The 26,886-nt window shown below is 35.9% G+C and overlaps 1 protein-coding gene across 3 annotated transcripts in view; it reads left to right on the forward strand.

The window, feature by feature from the left end:
• IMMP2L (inner mitochondrial membrane peptidase subunit 2) overlaps positions 1–26,886 on the forward strand; it is a 495,130-nt gene that overhangs the window by 396,973 nt on the left and 71,271 nt on the right. For all 3 annotated transcript variants that reach the window (XM_072861889.1, XM_072861874.1, XM_072861881.1), the window contains exon 5: positions 1,135–1,237. In XM_072861889.1, the coding sequence (XP_072717990.1) occupies positions 1,135–1,237 (103 nt within the window). The remainder of the gene's footprint in view (positions 1–1,134; positions 1,238–26,886) is intronic.

Below are 26,886 nucleotides of genomic sequence, written 5' to 3' on the forward strand. Positions count from 1 at the left end.
TGTGAACATCCCTGATAAGTGCTGTTGCACAGTTCAGCTGAATCTCCTGGTGAAGGTGATTTTCTCTCTTCAGTTGATTTTATTTAGTTTTAGAGTGTGCTCCTTCTGCCTCCTGCTTTGGGGGCATATCTTCCAGACGGTGAAAAGTGATGAGCAGCTGGAGGTGTAGCCTGTTGGGCTAGATCAAAAGTCTGTTTCTGTCTATGAACAGACTTGGTTATCCAAAACAAGAGGTATCACTATCTGTAGTCCTGTTTGTAAATGCTTCATCATGGTAATAATTTGGTGTGCATGATAAAATCACCTCCCTGCATGAATGATTGCAGAATAAGAGATCCCATCTAAAAGAAAGCAAAAATGTATGGTAGAAGGCAGACTGGAATTGTGAAAATGACAGCTGCTCGGGAACTAAATACAGGAATTTTGTATACTCTGCACCTCAGCTTTAGGACTCATCTGTAGTTTGTCATTTTTGTAATATCAGGGCATGCTGAGGCACTGCTTCAGTATGAATTTCTGTGGAGAATGTTTGAATCATCAATGTCATTTTATGCAGCACTTGGCCTTCTCCTAGGGGTTTCCTTTAAGTTTATCCTGTTTAGCTTGTTACAGCTGAAGAAATCCTACCCCCAGGACATAAGCATTACAGGAATCCAAGCTCTGAATCCGAGGTCAGTTCAGATGTGCCAGACTATTTTTGATGAGTACCTAACGCTACCCCAGAAGAAAAGCATTCTCAATACAATATCTTTATGTGACTGCAACGTGTCCACTGGCATTTACCTGAGATAAAATCTGATGGTTCAAAGAATTGTTACTACAGAGATGGAAATAAGAATCCCTTAATTATATTTAGCTGAAAAGTCTCTTGTTCCCTGTTGTGATGTGATTTCTGCCAAAACAACGTAGTAAAAAGGCCCTGGTAGTGCAACTAGCTCATACAAAATTGTTATGTATATTTTCACTTGAGTAGCACTCTTGAAGTCTAAAGGACTTCAGCATGTTGGGTTTTTTTTAAGCAAGTGTTGGATGGTATGCAAGGTCAAATTCCAAGACAATAAATATGTGAATTTTCCTAACAAAATATTACAATTTTTTTTTAACTGACTAGCCATTTTTTGTAATTCTTTTTAGAACCATCGGATACAAAAAGAAGTATGTGAAAGTTCCACACGGGCATATATGGGTGGAAGGTGATCACCATGGACACAGCTTTGACAGCAATGCTTTTGGGCCGGTAAGTCAATTCATCTATATCATTTACACTTTGCAACTGAAAAGCAGCGCATGTCTCCTGGGTCATTTGTGCAACACAGCAAGTATGAATTGATCGTGATTGTATTCACATTGTTTTTGTGAGAATTATTAGATTTTATAAAATATCTTGGTCAATGGAGAATGAGTTTGCTCTTAACTATTATAAGAAGAATAAATACCCTTTTTAATTCCCCCACATGGAAGGAGAAGTGGTGGAGATTTTAAATTTGGAGAGACGTACTGGAGGAGTAGCCAGAGGGCGAGCCAGCTCCCTGTAGCTGACAGATGCTCCCTGAGGACATGTTGCCAGCTGATGTAATTTGGAATGGTTCCCTCCCGGGAGCTTGGTCTTGGTTTAGCGCCAGTGCTGGGATAAAGAATTAGGAAACCGTAACTGTGCTTAGTAAGTGTTAACTGTTAAATTGGTCTGTGGACGGTGGTAGAGATATTTCAAAACTTTCCCCAAAATAAATATTTAAGTTTTCTTTGTATAGGGCCATTTTCATATTGAATGAAGACAAAACGTAACCTGAAAAATCTGTTTCTTGTCTGGTAAAAGTGTGCATCTGTTCATCAGGAAGACAGTAAATGCTTTCTCTGCACTCCAGTTTTGGTTTGGTTTTGGTTTTGTTACACTTTGTGGAGATTCCTGTTCTTGTTTTAACTTAATCTAGCATGCAGGAAATAGTTGCATAAGCTGTGCATCCTGCTGTGGAAGTACAAATCCTTTTTGCCCTATTCCATATGCAAGTTTTTGACATGCGTCTTTAAGAGAGAATACTCTTCTAATATTATAAAAAAAACACCAGCTGTCATGGGGAAGTTGTCAAGGCTGGATTTTTCCACCCTTATGCATTTCATACCTATTTCATACAGAAGTCACCCCACTGACTCTAATTGAATTAACGACAGCAAGGACCTTACAATTTTGTCTGGCCTCTGGAAGTTTAGCCCAATTATTAACTTGAAATAATTTGTTCTCAGAAAAAAGTGCAAAAAAGGCCTACTGTCTGGTTTGGAGTATGTGATGCCATTGCCTCTCTTTTGGTTTGTCTCACTTTTTTGTGCTTGTATTTCTTGCTATTTTTCATTATTATTTTCCTGCTACTATTTTCTAAAATTTCTAACATCTAGTTTTAGAGGTTGTTTCCTGCAGGATTTAATTCAGTCTATCCTGTGCAGGTATCTCTTTCCTCCCTTAGTAGGCTCTTCCTTTTCTGTCTCACTCTCTGTTCCCAAGATGAATCTTAGTCATAAAGCCACTAATCTTCTTTTCACTTACAAATGTATTGCCAATGTAGACTCAGAGCATAAGGAAACTTTAGCAGTTGGGCATTGGTTTCAGATTTACAGCAGTTCACACAGAAATTAATACAAGGTAAAATCCTCAAGATAAATAGGCACCATGCAGCTTTCACACAAGATAGCATGTTGGGGTAAATCTAAATACCTTCAGATTTTTACTCGTTTCACTGATGTTTATAAATATTAGAAAATCGCCTTCACTAGGCTTTGACCTCAGATTAGTCATCAGCTGCTAGCTAACATCGGATAGTATGTCACTTTTCTTACAGCAGTGGCACATTTCGAGAGCTAGTAAGACAGTTTTTGACAGTGAATTCTTTAGCTTTCTGCAGGAAGAATGACCTTTGTATTGTGTTGATGAATACATTATGGGCAAGTCAGCTGTAAATAGATATTTTCCTCTGAAATTAAATTAGAGCAGCAATCGTTGAATACAGGCAAAAAGGGGCAGAAGACATCACAGGGCTGGAAACTAGCTTGAGAATAATAAAATATTGAAAATTTTAATCTGTAGGAGAAAATGGAAAGTGTATTTAGAAGGACATGCTGGACTCCAGGTTCTTTTCCATTCTGCACACATGTTAGATTTTAGGTTACTGGAACATTTTCTACCCTTCTGTCTGCTATACTCTTGAGATCACTTGTACAAGTGAATTAAAATATTAAAATCGCTTTCTTCAAGCCATTCAGAAGGTATATTCTTCTCAGCTTAAACACTTTTTCTCTCATAAGACTGCAACAGTTGTAAGGAACAGACTGCACACTGGTAAGACATGAACCCATTTTTCTCATTTTGTTATAATATAGGTCACTTAAGAGATTAGGTTAAATGCTGCATGTGTCACAATTCTAACTTGCAAAAGCAGATATATTTTCTTGGATCAAAAGATTCAGTAAAAATAGTGTATTTTTAAAGTGGATTATGTTGTAGGCTACCATTTTTTCAGATTTCATGCAATCTTATGGTAGAAAGGCATATATAGCGTAGACAGACACAGTAATGTTTTGTAGATGAGCTTAATGAGTTACATGGGGCATAAAAGGAAATTAGGGAAAAACAGATTGAAAACAGATGTTAGAATCATTTTTTCTCTTGGAGAATAACAATATGTGTAATGGCCTAATGGGTTAGTTTGATAAAGCGAAAACCCTGATACCAATCAAGTTCTAAATTAGATGCACCTTTGGAGAGATATGAATTTCTAAAATGTAAAACCTTGGCAGATTAAATTATCTTTACTTAGTTCATAAAAATATTGTAAAATAAATTATATTATCTCTTGTTAGTGCATGGTTTTTATAGGACTAAAATTGGAATGTTAAGGCATAGAGAGACATTTTCCTGATGTGTGTAAATAAAATGAAAATGTTTTAACTAAGATTTGTAAAGGTTTAATATTTCCTTTCTGCTTAGTCATGTCTTCGAATAAAATTAATAACTTAACTGATATTACAAAAATAACAGTACATCTATGGGTAGTGCTGAATTAGAAACTCTCTATATGATCAAAACTTAAATATTAATTACCTTTTCAGAATATTGGACTCAATTAAGTAGTGCATGGCTATTGTACTTTGTCTTTAAAAAAATGCTCTGTGCAAAACAGAATGGCAGGTGTTATATAATACTATTGCTTTGATACTGCTGTGTCTCAGGTTTGGAAACATGTCATGTCAGCCATTCATAATGCTGAAAATAGCTGTTTTGAATAGAAGCCAATAAATATTCAGAGAACTTGCATCTTTTTACTATTATTTAAGGGGATAAAAAATTACATATCGCTGGAAATTTATTTCAATTACCTGGACTAGAATAGTGATTTCTACTCAATTAGCTGTTACTGTTTTCAAATTCTTATAGAATGAAGTCAAGCTTTTAGGATATTAGCTTATCATTCCTTAATTGGTATATTACAGGAAGGTAATAATGAATAGCTTATATAATTAAGATACCACTTTTTAAACTTTCTCCTTTTTGTTTTCAATTCTGGTAATTTTCCTATTTTGCAGGGCCTTTTTACTATGAGGTTGTAGTTCGACTGCATAGGAAATCTAACATTACTGTTCCTGGCAATGCTTCTGCTTTCTTAGATCAGAAATACAGGAGACACGTTATAAAGAATCGATCAAGTATTAAGCTCCTCTGCTGCTTCAAATTTCTTAAAGATTTTAAAGGGTTAACTTTATACCAGATCAGTTATTGTCTTTGCTTGCACAGCCAGGATAATACCAACATAAAGACAAAGTGACAATTTATATTCTGGATCTGACACTCTGGCTAAATCAAGGGAAAAGTCATTATAAACTGTACTTTGTCCAGATCAAATGTGTAGAGTTGGCATCCAGCAGTGCAGAGATGATTTGCAACCAACATGTAAGGGTATCTGAGAAATAGTTATTAATAAGTACATATAATAACTGATATATATATATGTATTCCTGGATGTACACATACGCAGCGAATAGCACTCTCAGAATTAAAAAAAAAATAAAATTCAATTTTATCTTATGGGGATTTGTTCGGTAAATGTAACAGTCTTATTACTACATTGCTATGTTTCCAAATGCCTCCAAGCTGAGAATATGAAGGAGCTTTATAAAATTAGGGCTTGAAGTCAATGGCAGTCTTTCAGCTGTCTTGTAAAGGACCTGAACAAAAGCTCATTAAAGTCAATGAGAGATTTCTACTGGCTTTAATGGCTTTGGATAAGACTCTTTATGAATTAAGCTTCACAATCCAGTGTAAGGGCAAAAAGGCTATTATCCTCCTTATCTTCCTGGGAAACCTGAGGCACAGGTAGGTTGAATACCTTGTCATAAAACATCTTTTTGGCTCAGCCAGGTCTTTATCCTAGTTCTCTTACTAGAAATACATCTATCTTTTAATGTGTTTACTCTCAAAACTAAATCCCATTGAACCTGAGCCTGGCTTTTTGTTTAACAGAAGCTTTACATTCATAAGCTTCAAATGAGTAAATTGCTTTTAGTCAGCACTACTGTAGAGGCTGTATTTATGATTGTCCATATAAGCAATTCTGTACTGTAAGTTCATGCAATAAACTATATGAAAAACATTCTTGTCTGTTTAACTATTTTTTCTTTCAGCAGCACAAACCTGTAGACTATGACTAGAAAACTCTATAAACTAGAATTACATTAAAAATAAATGAATATGCTGAATTTATTAGTTATTTGAATTTGCTTTTCAAAGGCTATCATCATCTCTTTCAGATATAAGACAGAAATGGTTTAACTGTTAACCCTCAATGGGCAAATTCAATTAATAACAGTAATGGAGTGTGGCCTGTTATAATTATTTTCTTAAACCAACCCAGTATTTCTTTCTGTAACTACTGTTAGTGAATACAAGTAGTTAAAACCAGAAAATATGACAAGTTCTTTAGACAGTAAGGTAAACTGAAATAAGACACTTCTAGTGAAGTGCAGTACGTGACTGCTGGTAAAGGAAATATTTGAACCAAGAGGTCTGCAGCCTATGAAAGTTGCTCTGTCTTCTAAGAGAGGTTCAGAGGACAGTTGAAGGAAGAAGCAGATAATTTACCACAGTTCTGGATTACTTACATAATAGCAAACAAAGAATGCCACGTGTCCTAAAAGTGCACATCATCTTGGTGATGATCTTGCCATCTGCTGAAGCTTTCATTTATGAGCTATAAACTAGTGCAAGAATCACATATCCCCCTGAAATGGAGCAGCCTCTAAGGCAAAAGGTGGGAAGAGTTTAACAGCACTGAACAGAACTGCGTTAAAATTGCACAGTAAGGTATGTAGGTAGGCAGTACACACTCTTCCCACAGAGAATTCTGCCAGATCTCGAAATACCCGGTGACCCCTTTTATGTGCCCATACTCCAACCAGCCATTCGGAGAGGCTTAAAACAAGTAGTTTCAATAGCATGGTCCTAAACCCTATTTTTCTTAGTTTAGACCGAAGTCAAGAGGAGATGGTCAAGCATTGCAAAACAAAAGTGTGATTTTAGCAAGAAAACACCTACCTGTGCTTACACTCATAAAGTTAATGTAGGTGAGGATAACAGTGAAGGCTGGGAATGACCTACTGGGGACTTGTCTGCATCTATTTGCTAGCTGGTGTTGCAGCTTCTTCTGCTGTCTTTTTGTTACTGCTCTGACCTTGCACCTTCTCTCAGTACTTGCACCTTCACTTCACTGTATAAATGTAGCCTTGGAAAGTAGCGTGACTCTTACGGGATCTGTAATGTTTCTGCTTTTTCTCTTGGGTATTAAAGAAGTGAAACTCTGTCTAAACAGGACGTGTAATGCAAATATGCAATCAATGACATTCCATAATATTTATTGCCGGCCACTGGCAAAAATGAAATAGGTAAAATTGTTTACAAGCAGAAAAAAGACTTTGCCTGTGGAGCATGAAGTTATCAGTAGTAAATAGCATGCATGCACAGCTTGAACTTGTAAAAAGTATATGATGAATAAAACGGATAGGACATTATGTGTTATGACTGATGATAAATAAACCTCAAAGGGTAAATATGCTTGTCCCTTTTGAGATAATATTATATGTGAGATGCAAATTTGGACGGTGGCTTGTCTATTGAGAATGACAATTCACTCCAAGAGCTGCTGAAGGGGAGCCTTGATATTAAGATTGTGTGGCCTCACTGTCCATTAGATTATCATGACTAACTAAATTTGCAGTACAGGGAATAAAAAAGTCCTCTATGGCTGTCCTAATTCTCTTGGAAAGTAAAGTATTTAGCCTGATTGTAGTATAAACCAATGCATAAAAATTAATCTTTCAAGCAGCTTGTCTATCAGCAATCCAGACAGGACTTTCTCTTTGTACCATATCTACCTACCTGAAGCATTCCTGACAATATGCTCAGAAAGTTTTTCCTTCTTTTTGTTATTCAATTAATGTAAATAAGATGCTAAATATGATATATTCTCTAAGCACATCCAGAATAGAAAGTTTTTTGAATATTTGTGATTAAAAGCTCTCAATTAAGTCTACTCTGTTTCTTAGCAATGGAATGCTCATGAGGACTTGTAAAAAACCCAACAGACAGTTTGGGTTTTTTTGTCTTAGTCATGTCAAATCTTAAACATTTTACGCATTCTAGCTAATTTTCTTTATTATTGTACTTGGAATTGTTACTGTTATTTAACATTGTACTATTCAAAAAGCTTGAGTCATCTTGCTTATGGAATAAGATTTATGTAATAACCCCAAGAACAATGAATTATTAATCCAAATATTTGGTGAATATTTCTGAATGCAAGTACCTTTAAAGGATTTTCCAACCACATTGGAAAGAATGGTAGGCTGAACAGCCTACACCTGGTTTTGACATCACTTACATTGAAATAAACCAGGAAAAGAAATGTTGAAACAATTTTAGATTGATTTAATGAAATATTAGAAGAGATCAGAGAGCTGTCAGATTCATACCATCATTTGTAATTAACTAATTTGAAGAGCTCCATATTCAAATATAATCATTTGCTGAACCCTGTATACCTCTTCATCAGTTTCCTTACAATTCTATTTCTCTCAAAGTTACAGCTTGAAATACCCTTATATTCGATAACCACTCTGCAGAATTTATAGCATTATATTCTTTATATAGGATCTCATAAATTACTTGTTTTAATGGAAATGAGGCACAAAAGAATCTTTGCTGACTTTTCTATGGCTTAACTGTATAGGACATTTTGATTCATGGTATCATTCATATTAAGATTTGCCAGGACATCATTTAAAAATCCATTGAATGTTTTTGTTTCTTTCTATTTTTACTTCCTTGGACATGGAACGTTGTCAAAGCTCAGTCACCGATTACTAAAATAAAGTTCTAAATTTTAGTTTGCAGTATTATAGGAAATTATTATCTACCTGATTCCATTTTTGGATAAGATAAATGCTTTGGTATAATAAGTACTCGTCTCATTAAATCTCCCAATCCTAAAATAAGACTATTTAACTGTAGCAACTTGTTTACACAATTCTGCATCGTATTGAGAGGTTAGAAATGTATATTTATATGTCAGTGAATGTGCAAACCAATGCATATTTATTTATTTACAAGTGTATGTTTATTTATTTTAGGAGCAAAACATTATTGAAATATGATGAATAATATTAATAGAACTACCAATGCTTCTATAAATTGTTTGAAGGAAGTGATTTTTTCCATCTACTTGGTGCCTGTGTGGTCAGGAGTACTGTGCTTTGGGGCTTCCCTGCACAAGAGTTGCAGTGACATAGGGAAATCAGACCCGTGAAAGGCCCCCACGATGGAGCTGTAGCACATGGTGTAGAGGAGAGGCTTTGAGAATGGGGCTGGTTCAGCCTTGAGCAGAGAAGGCTGCAAGGCGAGCTCACGGCTGTCCTCAGATACAGTACAGCGTACAGGAAAGGCTGGACCAGATTCTTCTCAGAGATGCAGAGTAGCATAACAAGAGCTAATAGGCACAGGTCACAACATGGGAAATTCTGGATACTAGGATATTTTCTTTTTTTTTTTTCCTTATGGGGGGAAGTCATGCATTGATTACCCAGAAAGTTTGTAAGATATCCATTCTTGGAGATAGTATAAAAATCTAACTGGACAAGGCCCTGAGCAACCTGAGTTGGCTCTGCTCCGAGGAGGAGGTTGGACCGGATGACCTCCAGATGTCCCTTCCTACCTATATGATTCTGTGCATCTGTGAAAGCAATTTTTATTTTGTCAGTAATCTACCCTATTTAGGACATAAGACAGCAAACTTTTGTCAGTTTACTGTGCTATGTATTAACACTGATGGAGCCACATTTATCAAGAGTGGAAAAATGGTAAATTTATCTACTATAGTACTACTTTTCTATTGTTACATTCTCTAAGAGGATTACAAAGTGTATCAAATTTCATTTCAGATTGTGCAAGTGTTTTTTTGCAAACCTTTATCTGTATTACCTCTGTTCTAAAAGGAAGAGTTTGGAAAGTATACTAGGTAGCATGAATCTTCCTAACTTGGCCATGTTTAAAGTTCAGCCTGGGCAGAGAAGAAAGATTTTTCCTCAAATAATATAATAATATATTAATAGCACACACTTTTTTTTTGAAGCAGCACTTCAAATTCTATAAGTGTGTTATGGAACAAATAGAAATATTTAATTAGAGCTCAATTACTAAGATCCTGATCTTGCGAACAGCTACATATATATAGTTTTATGTCTACAAGTACTTCTTAGTAAAGTCAAGGGACTGCATGATTCAGACTTCTCCTTTTTGTTTACTTTGTTTCTTCTCTTTCTCTTATTTTGAAAGACTTGATGAATAAAGCACCCCACTTTAAACGGAATCATTCATTAGGATGACAGCTATTTCAGTAATATCTTAAATTTTTAAATAGTCATAACTTTTTTTTAAATAATTGTATTCCTGATTGTTATCAAAGCCATCAAAGCATTTCCCGAACTGTATGTTTTTTTATAAAAATAGCATGGAATGGACAGATTTATTTATGATTTTTTAAAGAATTCAAACTATAAAAGTATAGAAATAGTTTTCTGATTAACATAATCATGGTGTTGCCAAAGGAACTTTCAGATTGATAGCAGAATTTTAAAGTTATTTGTTCTCCCTTTCACTGCAGGAGAGACAAATAAGAATAATTATTGAGAGGTAAATCCCATAGAATGTTACATTTGCTGAGAGGAATAATGCCAACTAACAGAGGAGTAAATATGTTTACAAAACAAATTGTAAAATATATTCCCTTTCCTTTGATTGTTATTTGAGACAATGTCACTTAATTAAAGTTGGGTAGAGTTATTTTAATTTACTTGCTCTGAGGCTTTGGGCACTGCAGATTAGCTTTTATTAGGGTTTGAAATTTTATGCAGGTTTCAATTAAGAGCTACTGCAACTCAATGTCAGATCCAGGAACCAGTACAATTGTTTTAATTCTTCTTTTGTAAATCTTGAGATTTAGAAAAGAGTTGTATACAATATGAAAACTGGTATTAGTAGCAATGAAACAGCAATAACATTTAGTCAGTGTTGCCAGAGTTATTGTTTGTAGAATATAGCTTTCACTTGGTACACAGCCAAGAGAGGAAACTGAAGAGCTACCAGCCTTCCCAATTTTACTTTTGGATCACCTTAGTGGGACTCAGGTCTTTTTGTGGTTAAACCAGTCAGAAGTTTTAAAGCCAAAAGCTCAGCTTCCTCCCACTAAAAATGCACAAAAGAAATAACAGAAAGTAAAAAAATCCTAACTTGCTACCAGTTTAATATTTTTAATTCTGTATTATGCCTGATCATGTTCACATATTTTCCTAGTATACAAATTAAAATTCAGGTTTAATTTGCAACTTATTAAAAACCAGGATTTGTATAATTTAGATGCCAAAATAACAGACTCTTGGACTACTCCGTAACAGATGTGAAACTGGTATCCAACATTGAAATTTGGCGTATACACGCTATATCTAATGAAAGCCAGGGGAAGCCTATGACCAAGACAAGGTGTAATACACTGAAAAAGGAGAGGGATCAGAAGAAGTAACAGCCTACAAAATTCTCCATGACTGCTCCTTGGCAGGTTATGGCTCCACCTATTGTAATAGCTACCTTCACATTTCAGAGACTTTGGCAGGAAGAAAGAACACACCAGAGGATGGTTTTTACAATTTTAGTGATTAGATAGAGGCATTCCAGAATCCCTTTTTTTTTTTTAGACTCTTATAATGGTGTCACAACCATGGGCCACTAATTCAATCCATTCTTCAAAATGTTGCTAATGTAGGTTTCCACATACAGAATAAAACAGAAATGCCCGCATTACTCTTCCAGACTGAACCGTACCAAAATGGACATGCACTTTGGAGTGAAAGTATACATGCTCCCCAAAAGGTTCCTGATATTGCTGCAGCCGCTGTGTTCTTTGTATCCTCATGCTGCAAACAGATAAACCACTCCCCTTTGCCAAGCTCAGTATATTGTTTTCACTTAGATATATATTGTTTTCTGATAAGTCCTGTAATACAGGACTTGAGAAACTGCTTCGTATACACATGAGATCTGTACTCAGATATGCTGTATATGCTCTTACACATTTTCAGCTGTTACTTATTGTCAGAGTAATTTTGGAGGCCCTCACAATTTTACTTGTTTCAGTGAAGGCATAAGTTCACAACTCAAAACACTCCCTAATTAACATAAGATCTGATTATACTTAGTGAATGGAGTCATGTAGAGAGTACGTCTACTCTTCTTAGTTATTGATAGCTATCAAAATGTTTGTATTATCAGAGAGAATTTTTGAAGTTTGTGCCATAAAGTTTGTATCTATTTCCTTATCTAATATTCAGTCTTGCCATGAAAATTTGTTCAAAAGTAAACTTTGTCTACTTTCCACTGCGCATAGGCGAAAGCAGACTGTGCTGTATTAGTATGCTTTTAGGCCACCTTTCTCTTTCACAGATGCTGCTGCCAATGGCCTACCTGTGAATTTCTATGTATCCTCCTCCAGGGAGTATCTTTAACTCTGTGCAGGCCTTATGACCTCTAAGGCTGTTTTTGGGGGGGAAAACTAGCACCTGGACAATGTTCCTTTGGTACCCTAGACATCTTTACTAAGCATTTGAGGTTATGTTCACTCTCTTGGATCGTTCTTTATCACAGTGTTGTTCTCTGTTTTCTTCTGTTTGAGTTAGGACAAAGAAGTCATCCAGGATGGTACTGAACTGATAAACTGAAGTTCTCACATACCCATAAATACAGAAGTAATTAGAATTCCGTTCCTAGTTGTACCAAAGAAAGGTTTTATTCATGTTGATAGGAAAGGATAGCTGTGGCTAAGAAAACTAGGCATTAATTTCAATAAAGATTATAACATTCTTTATGCCAAATCAAAAATTATTTTTAAGATAAATTCATCAAGGAGAATAAGGTAAGGTTTGCATAATAGCAGAAGCAAACCTTACATTTCTGTTGTAGCATTCATCTCATGTTTGAACTATATCTTTAAAAAATAAAATACTAAAGATATTGTCTTGATCATTTATATTTGCATTTACATGCAGTGTGGGTTGTATGAAAGGCCTTATTTCACATCTGTGTTTTAGTTTGAAGTTTCAGGAAATGCAGCAGCTTGAAGTAATGCACTAAAAAAGAAGAAAAATATAATAGGATATCTATCTTCCCTGGTTTGCTTTCAGAGTTCTCTCCTGGCACATTTTACACAAATTAATTTGACAGTAACAAAAACTGAAAAGGTATTTGGATTACTTCAGCAGTAAACTAGCAACAGAACCATGTAATTTCAATTTATCACTTGTCTTTAAGTGTGTGAAATCTTAGTTCTTCATCACATTGCAATGGATTGCTTATATATAGAAAAAAGCTGCAGACTTCACAGAGAAAAAAATAAGAAATTATTGACTGGCAGCTGAGCCTTCATATTCTCCCTGACTTGCAGATTTTTTAGTGAATCTCACAGTACCTGAACTAGAACAGGACAATAGCCTCAGCTTTAGCCTTGCTGCTATGTCTCAAGTTATTAGGGTTTTATCCATCAAAAAGAGCACTGGCCCAAACACCATACTGGGCCTTTGAAATTATAACCTGAGACAAATCCTGTGAAAACGAACTTAACCTCTACAGCTAGCTTTTATCCTACTAGCATAAATCTGTGTTTTGTAAGAGGATGTCTTCCTGATACTCTGAAGAAACCTAACATATTAACAGGGTTACACAGGAGCACATCCACTTACCTATTCAATGAGTTTTTGCACAAAGATTTTGATAAAAGAAAAAAGAATTAAAATCTAAACAAAAAAACCCAGAAAATATTTGGAATTTTGAATCTTCTCCTGTGATAAGTTCTACAGAGACAGAAAAGTTGAGATAAGCTAGACAGATGATAAGTTATAAAGTAATTGTTAAACAAATAGCAAATGTACCTTGCATACTGTTACTCCCAGGTAGGTCCAATTATAAAGTATCTCTTGTTTGTAAAGTCAGAAAGAAAGAAGTACAATCTCTTCTAGTTTTGCAAATCTGAATTTTTGCCTTTCTTGTCAAAATATGTGAGGTCATAGCAGACATAGTATTTTAACAGAATACAAGACTTGAAAGGAATGATTGATCTGTTGAAAATCTAACTTGACTTTGTTATGCATAATTAAAGAACTAGTACACTTACCATCTAAAAAAACCAGTGAACAAATTCTTCCAACTCAATGACAAATATCTAAGTAGAATAAACTTAGTAAACATCAACTTTATAAATCTGTATGCAATTCAAATGATATTCCTTTTTCAATAGGACTTAATAATGTGCTGCCTTCTGTAGCACATGATGGTTTCATTATTGATCATTATAATCTTGTGCTCTCGATAGTGTCTTGCTGCAGAAATAAACACTAATGATACAAAACCAAAAATAGTGTAACACCTTTAGGTGAAACAAAGCATTGATACATTTAATAACAATGGGTTTTGAATAGTCTTCAGAGACTTTTTTGTCAGAACAGCTAGGTGCTTTTTTCTGAAAAGAAAACTGTGTAATCTAAGGAGAAATAGTTCTGTCTACCAGTACAGACAGTAGCAGATACCAGCGATATCTGGAAAAGATTCAGTTATCTTGGGAATAAAAAAAATTAAGTTTATTCTTCTGTCAGAATTCCACTTCAAACCCTTTCTTCCTAGCTCTCTAGCGAAAGTGCCAATCGGCATTTAAATGCATGTATTTTAAAATGAGATTCATAAGGGGCTAAAACTATCAAAGTTTCATATGAAAAAAGAATACACAGATGCTGCTTATAGGTTTTGAAATAAAAAATTAAATGATGTCTTTAAAAAGGAATGGTGCCAGCTTTCTGGAGACTAATTTAAACTTTTCATAGAATAAGTTTTACATAGCATTAATGACTGGTAGCTTTAGATTTCATGTCTTATCTGCAACCAAAAGAAAACTCAGGATTTGTTTTCCATTAAATTTGGAACTGGACAAAAGATACCTGTTTTTCACAGTATTCTCATTGTCTTGAAATTTCAGTAAAAGTACAAATTAAGCTCCAGCATTAAGTGGACTTTCAGTGACAGTGTACTAATCACATTGAGCAAACTCTTAGAGAATCTTGCATTGCATTTTTCCATCCTATATAGATATGAAGTTATATTCCACTTTTAAAAATAATTTATTACTTCTGTTGAGGTCTGGGACATTTACAATAGCTTTATTACCTAAGTCAGGAAAAAAAAATCCTTTTGTAAGCTAGAATGGGTTGATCTTGTGTCTGGTTTGTGCAGTACGTTAAAGTAGTAAAAACTTGGGAAAAATCTTGTCTCTGTGGGACTAAGAGTGGGACTGTGCGACAAAACTCTGGGCGTTTTGCCAGAGAGTTCAGTGAGGTCAGGACTTCATCCCCCAGCAGGTTTTTCCTGCTGACGCTATGCTGCAGGCTTACAGCACCACAGGCTCTCCCCAGCAAGGGGTGGCACACAGCTCGCCCTGCCGCGCCACGCTCCATCTGCCCAGGGCTGGCAGAGCCTTCAGAGAAAGAGATCATATCTTTGTCACACAATCACACAGCAGAAGATTCTTGTTCTTGCTTGATATTTAAAGGTTTTGTCTGTTATTCTGGTGTTGATTAGTGGCACATAAATGCTAAATACATAGATGAAGAACTAATGTTCCTGTTTGTATAGTAAGAGCCTGGCCTTCGAACCACCATAGTCAGAGGTAGCACTTTGCCAACGAGGAACATCTCGCAGTACTTAGGGCTAATTCTAAATTCACAATTGATTGCACATGTTTTTACAGTAAGAAAAAGGATTACATACCACAAGTGGAATACATTCCCTACCATCCTTTCAGTTGTGTACGTCACAAATGCTCATAGTTTCTGAACTGTTCGTTATAATTCACAGCCTCTGTGCATCACAAGCTAAAAATGAAAACAGCTGGCAAATTGCAAATACATTTGCAGTTGTTTTAGTTGATTATACGTACAATATCAAGCATGAAACAGTAAACCAAAAGTCCCTTAGGGTTCTTGGTAATTAACCAGAAATACACTTAGTGTGGCATTGCTAATTCAGTTATATAAAAGAAAAAAATGTTTGCTAATAATAATGACTTATATTAGGCTGCTTGAACAAAACTCACAGAGAGCCTCTTAGGATAAAGGCTTTTCTCTATTTTTAAATTTATTTTCAAAAGTTTATTTGTCATTATTAAAAAAAATCCAATATCAATTTTTGCAGTTTGATTGTGGCTTTTTGTTATATTTTCACTCCTAATTCAGTCCTATCAGTATACACTCTTTCACACTTAGTCACAGACTGAGAAAAGGATTACAGAATTGTTTGATATTAAGTACAAAAGTGTCTTTCAGGCCATGTGCAATCTCATCTAGTTTGATGTCTTACTCATCCTAACTTTCTTCTTTTTTTGAAATAAGCTGTAGGAATACTCATGGCCACTTTTTTTCATGAGCATCTGAGCATCCCTAGATGCATTTGAAAGGGTTCGCTCTCATGATGGGTCTCCTGAAAGGCATTTCATCTGTCACACCCAGCAGCCTTTGTTAGTTCACAGCAGAAGACACTATAGATTTCTGTTTACATGGATGAAATAGAAAAGAATTTGCTTTTCTATAATACCTTCTCTATTTCAAGGCATTTCAAAGCACTTGAAAAAACATCCTGACTGAGTTCAGTGTTACTGCAGTGTGTATGAGTAGGCACTTGCAGCAGCCCTTCAGGACTGCATATTTAGTAACAGCACAAATACAGACATTTCAGCTAGTATAATGATAGGAGGTATGTTGAAAGGATTGTGAAAATGTGTGCAAGGGATTTCACTGTGGGAAAACAAGCAAACAGACAAAACCATCAAAAACTATGTGAGACGCATAGCATGTTTTAAAACATTTTCCTCATGTATAAAAGATGTAAAAGATTATATGATTGCAAGATGTTTCATGCTGAAGATAATTTCTTGTTTAAATAACCCCTGCTCTCTCAACCTAGTTCATATAAAACTTTCAAGATCACCGAAAATATAAAACTAGCATTGTGTTACACTCTTAGCCACCTCAACAGAGAAGACAAAGAAGTAAAGCACTGTGGATATTGAATTCTTTTCCATAACTGAATGTGGCAATTTCTCTGTGCTCTAGAAAGTATAAACGCCATATAGATTTGACATTGCTAATGTGTGTTCTCTACCTTTTTGTGGAGCTGACACTTGACAACTGTCAAATTAGCACCTTTTCTCTGCATTAATCTTGCATTAAATATATAGATAACTATATATTTAATGATTTCACTCTTGTTTTTTCTGACATGTTTGTCAAATTCCTAGTGTTTGCTTTCAAGTGCAGGCTAATAGACTGTCCCAAGGCAAGCATTGTGGTCAGCAGTTCATCTGAAATATATATGTACAATTTTTGTAGCAGGGATGGAAATCTTGATAAACGAAAAGTGCTTGAGAATGCTTACCCAAAAGCTCAAACATGCCATTTCAGAAAAATATTGTGCAAAAGGATTTTATAAATAATGGAAAGGTAAGGTAAGGTGTGCATTTAAATCTCTACTTGTAAGAAGGCACTTAATAAGAGGTCTAACTTTCAGTAATGCTGCATACCTGATTCTTTCCATTCATGAATTCTCCAAAGAAAATCAGGACATTTATTGAAGTCTAGTGAACTCTGAACCTAAGACCCACTCTTAAGTCCTGCATTTATAAAAAACCCTAACCCACTTTTTACTTTTTTCCCTGTGTTTCTGTCTTTTTTCCTTCACTTTTTTCTCCCTTCCTTTTTTTCCAGGAACAAAAGAAAATACATTTTTTACAATGAACTTCATGTATTTCTTGTCTTTTTAACAGAGATCGATCTCAGGTTCTCTGTTAAATCACATGAATTGCATTAGTTGACTTTTTTATTAGTAAGCAGCTTTCTGAATCTTTTTACTTTTCCGTGCTTTCAGTTGCTGAAGTGGAGGCACAGCCGGTTTTCAGTCACGTGTCTTGAACCACAGGAAGAAAGAAAACTCTGTTGTCTGACTGTCCCTTGAGGAACACTTATTCTTTCTAATGGAAGTAGCAGTTCTCAGACCTTGAGATTAGGAATTCAGTCTGGGCTGTTAGAGGTTCAGGGGGCTTGTCAGCTGACTTTCAAATATTGCCTGTGGTTCTCAGATTGTTCCACTGAGTTCTCTCTGAAGAGTCACCTTTTTGGCTTTACATCATGACTTTCCATTACAGATATTTATACTGCTTTTTAATTTCCCTTTTTGTATCACTTACATTTGACTCCCTGAGTGCTATATTCTCCAATGTGAGTCAGTCTGTGAGATATTTAGAACAGAGAGTGTGTGTTCACACATCTGCTAAAGCTTCATACACCTTGGGCACTCTGTAGGAATTAAGAAAATACATTTTCTAAAATGATGAAACATGACATTAATATAGAAAATGTCAGTCACTAGTTATATTTTGTCAGATAAATATTATTTGCCGTGGCAGAGTTCAATGCTTAATAATACATTGTTCTTGTCAGTACTGTTTAAAGTGCACATGATTCATACTAAACCTTTATCTTAGCTGATAGTGAAAGTAGGCACTTAGCATTTTCCTAAACCAAATCTCAGTTCATAAGTTTAATACACTTCCATATTTACAGCAATAGAAAAGAATATTCTGCCTTCTCCAGAGATTTATTTATCTCAGTTGTATAGAAGAGGTTTATGCTACCATTGCTACATTTTTACAAGATCTACTGAAACATTATTTAACAACGCACAGTGTGATAATGCTGGATTTGCATATATTGGAAAATGTTTCCTATTTAAATTCAGTTTAGAATTAAAAAGTATGTTTCCTAGCAGAATGAAAACATGAAAAGCAATGTTGCTTGATATAAATACTAAGAAGCTTTGCAAAAATTCTGTTATTTGGAAATATGTAGTAGTAATATTTTAGTAAAATGTCACGTTAAATTTCCAACTTTTTGCTTTTTGTTCATCTTCTAAAAGTTTTAAAAGAGAGACCTTATAACAGTGTTTTAAATGTTATTACAATATTGTTAATTTACATTTATTTTAGCTATAAATATCAGAATAAGTAAGTTCTGATAGAAAAGACATTTTATCTAGGACTGTGTGAATCCCTTCTGATATTTTTTTTGAGATTTCTCTGAACTCAATTAAGTTTGCAGATAACCAATTTTGTCCAGATTTGCTTACACTTTTGAGTAAGATGAGTTTTCCCAGGAGAACTATACCTTACAATCATTTTATCCATTCTTTTAGCAAGCTTCCAAACATTTGTCCTCTTTCTTACACAAATAAAAAGACTCAATAGCTTACAATGGAAAAAGTGGCTATGGGAGATACAGTCTTGTAAAAATTATCTACCTTTAGGAATAATTTTTAGTTATGTTTTTCAAACCTTAACATTTTCTTATATTTGCAAATTCACATCAATGTTACTTTACGCAGCATTGGTACAGTATCACCTTGAGTACTATATGCAGTTTTGGGCTCCACAATATATGAAGGATATAAAAATATTAGAATGTGTCCAAAGGAAGGCAACAAAGAAGATGGTGAAAGGACTAGAGGACATGACTTATGAGGAGCAGCTGAGGATACTTGGTTTGTTCAGCTTAGAGGAGACTGAAGGGTGACCTCATTGCTGCCTACAGCTTCCTCATAAGGGGGAGCAGAGGGAGGTGGTGATCTCTTCTCTCTTATGGTCAGTGATAGGAACGTGAGGGAATGGCTTAAAGCTGCATCAGGTGAAGTTCAGATTGGGTATCAGGAAAAAGTTCTTCACTAGGAGGGTGGTCAAGCACTGGAACACTCTCCCAAACAAAGTGGCCATGGTCCCCAGTCCTGTCGGTGTTCAAGAAGTGTTTGGGCAATGCTCTTAGATATATGGTTTAACTTTGAGGTTGGCCTGTGTGGAGTCAGGAGTTGGACTCGATGATCCTCGTGGGTCCCTTCCAACTGAGGATGTTCTATGATTCTGTGGTTACTTTTGGCATAGACTGAAATTTTGTACACATCTAATCTGACTGCTACCACTCCTACTGTATAAACATTACAAGGGTAATGAAGGTGTGATGTCCCAGACTGTGAGTTTGAGAGTGTTTTGAATACTTATAGAGATATATTGATATTTTAAAAAATGTCAAGTCCCTCAGTAAGATAAGCCTGTATGCAACTTTTGCTGTTAAGAACTTGAGTGCTTAGTTTAGTTAGTCATCTATCATAATGCATATTACTGCTGCAACTGAATATGTATCCAGATTCAAATATAGATATGTATGTCTATATTCTTCAGGGAATTAGAGATTGCTGGAATGTATTTTTAAGACTGACACATCAGGCTAGTTTTAAACTTTAAAACAAAACTTTACTAAACTCATTCATTAACAACACGCTTCATGCTAATGGTTCATTTTTACACATTATTAATCATCAGCACTAAGTATACAAAACTGTTATTATTTATATTTACACTTACTTAGTGGGCTTGTCTTCCTTCTTCTCCATCTTTTCTCCTTGTGCTTGATGTTTTTATGCTATTCATCCTGCTCCCAAAAGGGAGATTCCATCATGCTTGTCTTATTTTTGATTTGCCATTCATCTTTCTTGTGTATTCAGCAGGATGCCTATTTGCAGTTCTTTGCTCTTATTTTGTTCTGTCTAGCATCACTTGGGTTTCTCCTATGTCCTACGTCCAATGTTTGCCTCTTTGCTACTCACATTTCTCACATACTTATATAAAATGCATGCACATTGTGTCTGGCTATGCATTCAGAGAGTCACAAAAGACTTATATACTGTTGCTGGTTACACTATTTTAGTTGGATTACTTTTGAGTTCAAGGCAAAGGATATTAATTATATCGCGATTTATTTTTTATAATTTATAATTTATAGGTGTCATGGGCTTCTGCTTTGGCTACATTACATTACTTTGGCTGTTTAGAAGTTGAGCACTAAGTTCAGCTAGTCATCTAGGATCCCCTTTTCACCTACGGCACCTCTAGAAGGTGATTCATCCCATCAAAAAACAGGGATTTTTGATGGATGGGTGAATCATCCTCCAGAAGTGCCATAAACAATACAGGACACTAAGTGACTAATATAGGTTAGACAGCTCCCATCAGATGAGAGGAATCCCATCTCTATGGCACTGTCAGCCTTTCCACTGGCAAGCTGCTTACATGTGCAGCCAGTTTTCTAGCAGTTCTTAAACTAAAGCTAAGTAGGGAAGATCCTTCCTTGTTAAGTGCTGCAAGGGTGGATATTTATGTACACCAAAAAATGCAAAATTGTATCGGCATTGTTGCATTTCAGGTAAACTCAATATAATTTTCCAGCAGAAACAAGTTCTAGATTCCTTACCATATTACCACTTTCCTGGTTATTCTCAGGAAACATTCATTTCTGTTTTTCAGAGGAAATGTGATGCAATTTTAAGGCTGGATTCACATTTTCCTGTATTTGGCCCATTTTCCTAGATTATGCAGGGCTCTGAACTATCCGTTTGCCCTTGCAAAACTTAACCGAACTCATTCAGTCAATATTGTTTGCACTATCAGTCATGGTTAACCTTTTCTATAATTGTAAGTGTCAAAGGCCAGGAATCTTATCCTGAGTCTGGTAAAGAATATACTGCTGTGGTTTAACAAATACTATAAAATAATAACTGACATCTGCATCATATGGAATCAATACTCTTGCTCTCCAATTGTCTGTGTTTTTTCCCTTTGCTAAGTCAGAGCTCCTCATCTTTCAGTGCAAAACTCTCTGTACCATCTCTGCTCTTGCTGCATGCTGAATGCTGCTGAGCTCTAGTTATCTCTGCTTTTCACAGTTGTGCACCTCCAGTGTTTGATTTCATTCCTTCCTCTGTACTGCTATGCCTTCTTTTCTGCCTTGGGATCTCTTTTCACTCTGGCAAAATCTTTACCTTGTCTGTTCAGTTTCCTAATCAAATTATGTTATTTTATGCTCAGCCTTACAAAACCAGCATCTGTTCTTTTAACTAGGAAAAAATGAAATAGAAAACAAAAATTTAAGATCATAGCATTTTTTATAAACTCTACACATCTATGCTTTATAGACCTTATAATAACTGATATTAGGCATGAATTCTAATACCAATGTGTAGTTTGATTCAAGGCCTCTGCCATCTTTTACAAGCAGCGACCCCACTTAGGATTTCTTTATAATCAATAAAGTACAAAGTAGTTTGAGAGCTGATTTTAATCATGACTCTTCAGGCTTTTAGATGTGCTGTGACCTGAGGTTGCAGCTGGAATGTGGGGCATCCCAATACTCCTGGTCTCCTGATCATCCAGTGTGGGAAGTGTTGCAGTTTCCTTGAGTTCTGTATACCCATGGCCATAAGAATGGGCCTGCCTTAGACTTGCCTTGAAACAGTAGGTTGGAAAGTGCCCAGATCTCCCAGCTGAGACATTGATTCAAAATTATCTTTCAGTCCCTTGAGTTCACCCCTGTCATTTGGCATGGGATTGATAGTAGTGTGGGGACACAGAAACAGCTTCTTCTTAACTAACTAGGATTTGTTAGTAACAATTTGTCAGTTTTTACTATTAGTGCCACAGCAGCCAAAACATGGAGACATGCATGAATCCTGCTGTAACTGTGCTTAGGATTTCTCAGTAATGTTTAAGTGCTCTCCATTTCTCCACTGTATGCAGATGCTTTTTCAGCCTGTGCCTGCCAGTTGCAGCTGACAGCTTCCCCTTTTCCCTTTGAAGGGCAGACCTTTTAAAAGATCAAATGTCCTTTGATCTCAGGTTTGATAATTTTCCATATTCTCAGCAGTCGGCTGAGGGGCTCCTTGGTTAGAATCTTAGCTATTATTTTGGAGGAATGTTCTAATCTAGGACATGATTTATTTTTGCTGGATAATTACTGTAATCATTATTTATTAAGGAATTATTATGAAAGTACAGAAATGATATACAAACATGCAATTACAGATGATGTTATTACAAATGAAGTATTGTAAATGTAAATAGAATGGCAGTCAATGTTTGTACAAGGCAGAGGTCCTCTGTTCTCCACAAGAATTTCATGAAAGTTCCCAGCAGCAGGAGCCGAAGGACCATCCCACAGAAGCCTCTCCTGGCTCCATTAGTACCCTCCCCTACTGGGACATGCTGCCATCCAATAATACAGTTTGTGATTTTTCAGACAGCTTTCAAGTCATGTTTTCAAGACAATCGGAAATAGTTTTAGTGTGATGCTGTTCTCATGCTTTACAAACATCTTACAGTTAGCTCTTTCCCTTTATCCACCCACTTATAATTCTGTGAGATTGAGCAAAGTACATTTATGTCATTACTGTACTACGTGCTGTAAAAATATAAAGAAAATTATTGTCCTCTTCAAGAAATTTCTGTTTAATTGATCATAAAAGAAATACACTTTTTTATCATGTCTCGGGATAAATTTATCCAAATCTCGGTAAATAGCTATCCAGAATCCCAGAAAATTTACATCATTGATGCATTCCTCTGAAGAGTGTTCAAATACTCCACATGCTGTGGTCACTGAAAATGTTCCTTATTCTTTAGAAATAAGTACATTCATATGTATTACACATTAAAAATGTAGTAACTTGTGGCCATCTATTCTTTAGCTTCTATTCCCCACAGCGGACTTTTTAAAAAATATGTCTGTGCCAGTCTGTTTCCTGCTGGGAAACCTTCTATCCTGATTACAATTCCTTGAAAATTTCTTAAAGAAGCTGACCTCTCTGTTTGGAAGTAAAAATGCTGTGATAGTCCCATTAGTCCTTGTAAGAAATATGAGGAACATATTAGCAACAATTATTTAACAGGAAATGGGACTTTCATATTTTCTTTATAATACATATTGAAAAGTTTATGTTTGGGGGAGGAGGATGAATAGGCAGTCAGCAGATTAATTGTATAAGTAGCTTTTTTAGAAACAGCCAATCTCCAAAGAACAGAAAAATATCAGCTGCAAGATGATCTTGAAAAAGTGGTGAGTATTTACTGAGTAGAATGCTTTTAAAAAATAATTTGGAGGGATTTGTATTATTTTAGAAGCAGAATTTTACAACCCTTGCTGGTGTAGGACTGACAGTAATTTTTTACACTTTCCCTTACTGGTTTCTGAAGTATAGCTGGGGATAAAGGCGCATGGGTTGGAAGACTGCATATTTGTTGAATAGCCATCTGTTACAGTATCCCTTGGGGATAATGCATCAAAAGGAGATTTCAAAATGGAAGTGCTATGTGACCATTGCAGTGATGTCTTAGTTCACAGAAAGACTGAAATCATGACATGAGAAATTGTGAATTGCTCCTCCTCTTCTCTGAGGTGTTAGTTTTGTAGCCCAATGCTCACAGATTAAATGTCAACACTGTAAGCTATCACCCTGCTTATGAAAGTAGACAAAATTTCCAAAATGTGTGTATAGCAAAATCCCAAGCAGTCTCCTTTCTCAGATCCCAAAATGCACTCTGCTCAGCTCCAAAGCCATCAGCTTCTCTTCCATTTCTCTTACAGTGCCCTGCTGTGTGTTTGATATGAAAACCTTAGCACCCTGGAAACTGAGCTAGAGTCAAATTAATTTAATAAAATAAATAATGTACATAGTACAGAACTGATTGCATTAGCCAGTTTCATATTTATTTCATAAAACTTTCCATGTTTTAATTTACTTGCTGCTGCGACTGCTGCTGCAGAATTTACATTCTTCTTCACCACAGGTTTGCTGGAGAAAAACCATTTTCAGTGATAGAATACAAAATAGTAGGAAAAGATAAAGGATTAAATGTGGAAATGAGTTAAATGGTGTCACTGTGTGGAAAACAGATGAAATACTGCTGTCTACAAGCAAAATGTAATGGTCTAGTAAGAGTTTTGGAGTTTTATGATAGATAAAATGAAGATTGGCCTTGTCCAAAACTATTTTATTATTATTATTATTATTATTGTTGTTGTTGTTGTTGTTGTTGTTGTTGTTGTTGTTGTTGTTGTTATTTTTCTTATGATTATAGCACCACAGGTGTAATAAGCCCTTCACAGTAAAGCCATGATTTGTTTCAGGTTTATGACAGGTGCCTCACCATTATAATGGTGGGCAGCGGAGCCGTAGGCAAGGATGCAAAAGTGTGTCTGTATAGACTGCAGTGCAGACCTGGACTTCATCGGCTCGTAGGGGACACCAGAATTAGGCCTGGGCCAGGAGCCACACTGACTTTCTGTTCAGAATTTTGGCAGCTCATTGCACCGCATGTTTTTCTGAACTTATTTTTTTAGATTATATTGATAAAAAGAAACCCTTTTCTAGTTGTCTTAAAGGACTCACAATGACTTGGAACAATATGTTTGCTGGTTTCCATCTGTGATTAAAGTTATGTTTAAATGAGGCGGCATATGTAGGTCTTATGCTGGCTTTTATATTTCTGCGTTTGCCAGTTCCCGAAGTGCACTTGCTGGCCCGGAGCACCCTCACCAGGACCCCCTGCCCACGGTGCTGCCTTCCTTGGCTTCCAGCTTGCCTGGCGTTTGGAAGCAGCAGGCCTCTCCGTTCCCTCACGGAGCTGTCTTATCTTTCTTAAAGAAGCAGTTTTATTCCTACCTGCCTTAAAAAATAACATGCAACTTACAGAAACAGAAAATATTGATAGAAGGATTTTCAGAGAAAGGTTCAATCTGACTCAGCCCTCCTGATTTAGATTTTCTAATTTCTGGCTGCAGAATCTGGTTAAGACATCATAAACTCAGTGTCCTGCTTTGGCTAGGAGTTTTAGTCTGCAGGACAAACATAACAATTTTCAGTTATAGTTTTGTTCTCCCACCCAGCCCAGTTAAATCTGCCTTCCCTTAAGCACTGCACAGGACCTCAGCTATGAGGCTGCATGACAAACAAATGGCTCTCAGAAAGATTTTTCCTTTGTTTAAAAAGCATAGTACAAAACTGAAAATGAACAAATATGCAGTGAAACGTATTATCTTCTATTGTTTTCTGCCAGTTTACTCCAGCAGAAATTTTGTGTGTCTTTCCATTTTTTTGTGGTTTGTTTTGTTTTCTGTACATCTAAGTGAACAGTTCTTTATGTAGTGGTTCTTCTCTTGGTTGTCCATAGTAGCACCAGAGAGGTAGACTGGGCAGAGGACAGGGAGGGGAGCAAAGGAAGAGAAGAAAGACTGGGGAAAAGGAAAAGAGAAGAATAAGCAACCTGTGATAGTCTCCTAATGACCACCTCTGTGAGCTGAGTACAGTCTAACCTGACCCTCTTCTTTTACTGGACACCTTTGCTTTTGCCTCCTACCCAGCTGCATTCCTCATGTTGTTACAACTCTTTACTGTGAGAGAGGCAGGAACTGTGTGTCTTGTTTAGCAAAAGCCATCTAACTGGCAGTCTTCACTCCCTACCCTTCGGGGCTTCCTGTATCCTTTCCATCATATACAGCCATCGCTGTCCTGTGGCCTGTGAACCTGAACTCAGATTTCCCAGTTGGTGTGGTATCATGCTGTTTTTCACCATCTGGCAAGCCAATATTTTCATCCAAAAAGGTTTGGATTAGTAGTGTAAAGGAGCTAATTATGTTCAGTGAGTGTTTCATGACATGCTATTATACCCAAACAAACAAGAAATTAATTGTGGAAATGCTTTCTCCAGCAAGTCCCTATTCAATTGATTCAAAGATATAGGACGATGTGCATAAAGAGCCGTTTGAAAAGCATTGAAAAGACTAGCACATACAGCATAACCGATTTCTCCATATGTCCTGAATTACAATCCTTTTGGGATTATAGATGAGCAAGTACTTGTGATATCTTGGGTATAGTTTGTTTACAGGGGATTTCACAGCAAGTGCTTTAACATAGTTCTGTAGCTGTAGAGTTTCAGTTTTGGTTGTGAGGTTTCACAGTGAGTTTCCCAGGCAAAACAGTTCATTTGCTCGTTTTGTAAATACTCTACGCAAATGCTTATTTGGTCTATAAATTTTTATTTTTCTTTCTTTTCAAAGCAAACTACACAAGGATAATGTGTTCTTTTAGAAAATACCACAGATAAATTTGCATACTGCAAAACAGAATTTATATTTGTGAGTCAAAGTTTATTATTTCTTTGAGCTGAAGTTACTGTTTGTGTTACCATTTATACTATTTTGTATGTGATAAGTTCCTTTTTTTTCCACCAACCAATATGTAGGTCTCTTTAAAAAGTTGAAATGTAGGTATATATTTCTGCTTTGAATTTTTGATATCAAAGAAGCACAGAAATGCAGGCTGTTTGAAAG

Source organism: Ciconia boyciana, chromosome 1, assembly GCF_034638445.1.
Source record: "Ciconia boyciana chromosome 1, ASM3463844v1, whole genome shotgun sequence".
NCBI classification, from domain to species: domain Eukaryota; kingdom Metazoa; phylum Chordata; class Aves; order Ciconiiformes; family Ciconiidae; genus Ciconia; species Ciconia boyciana.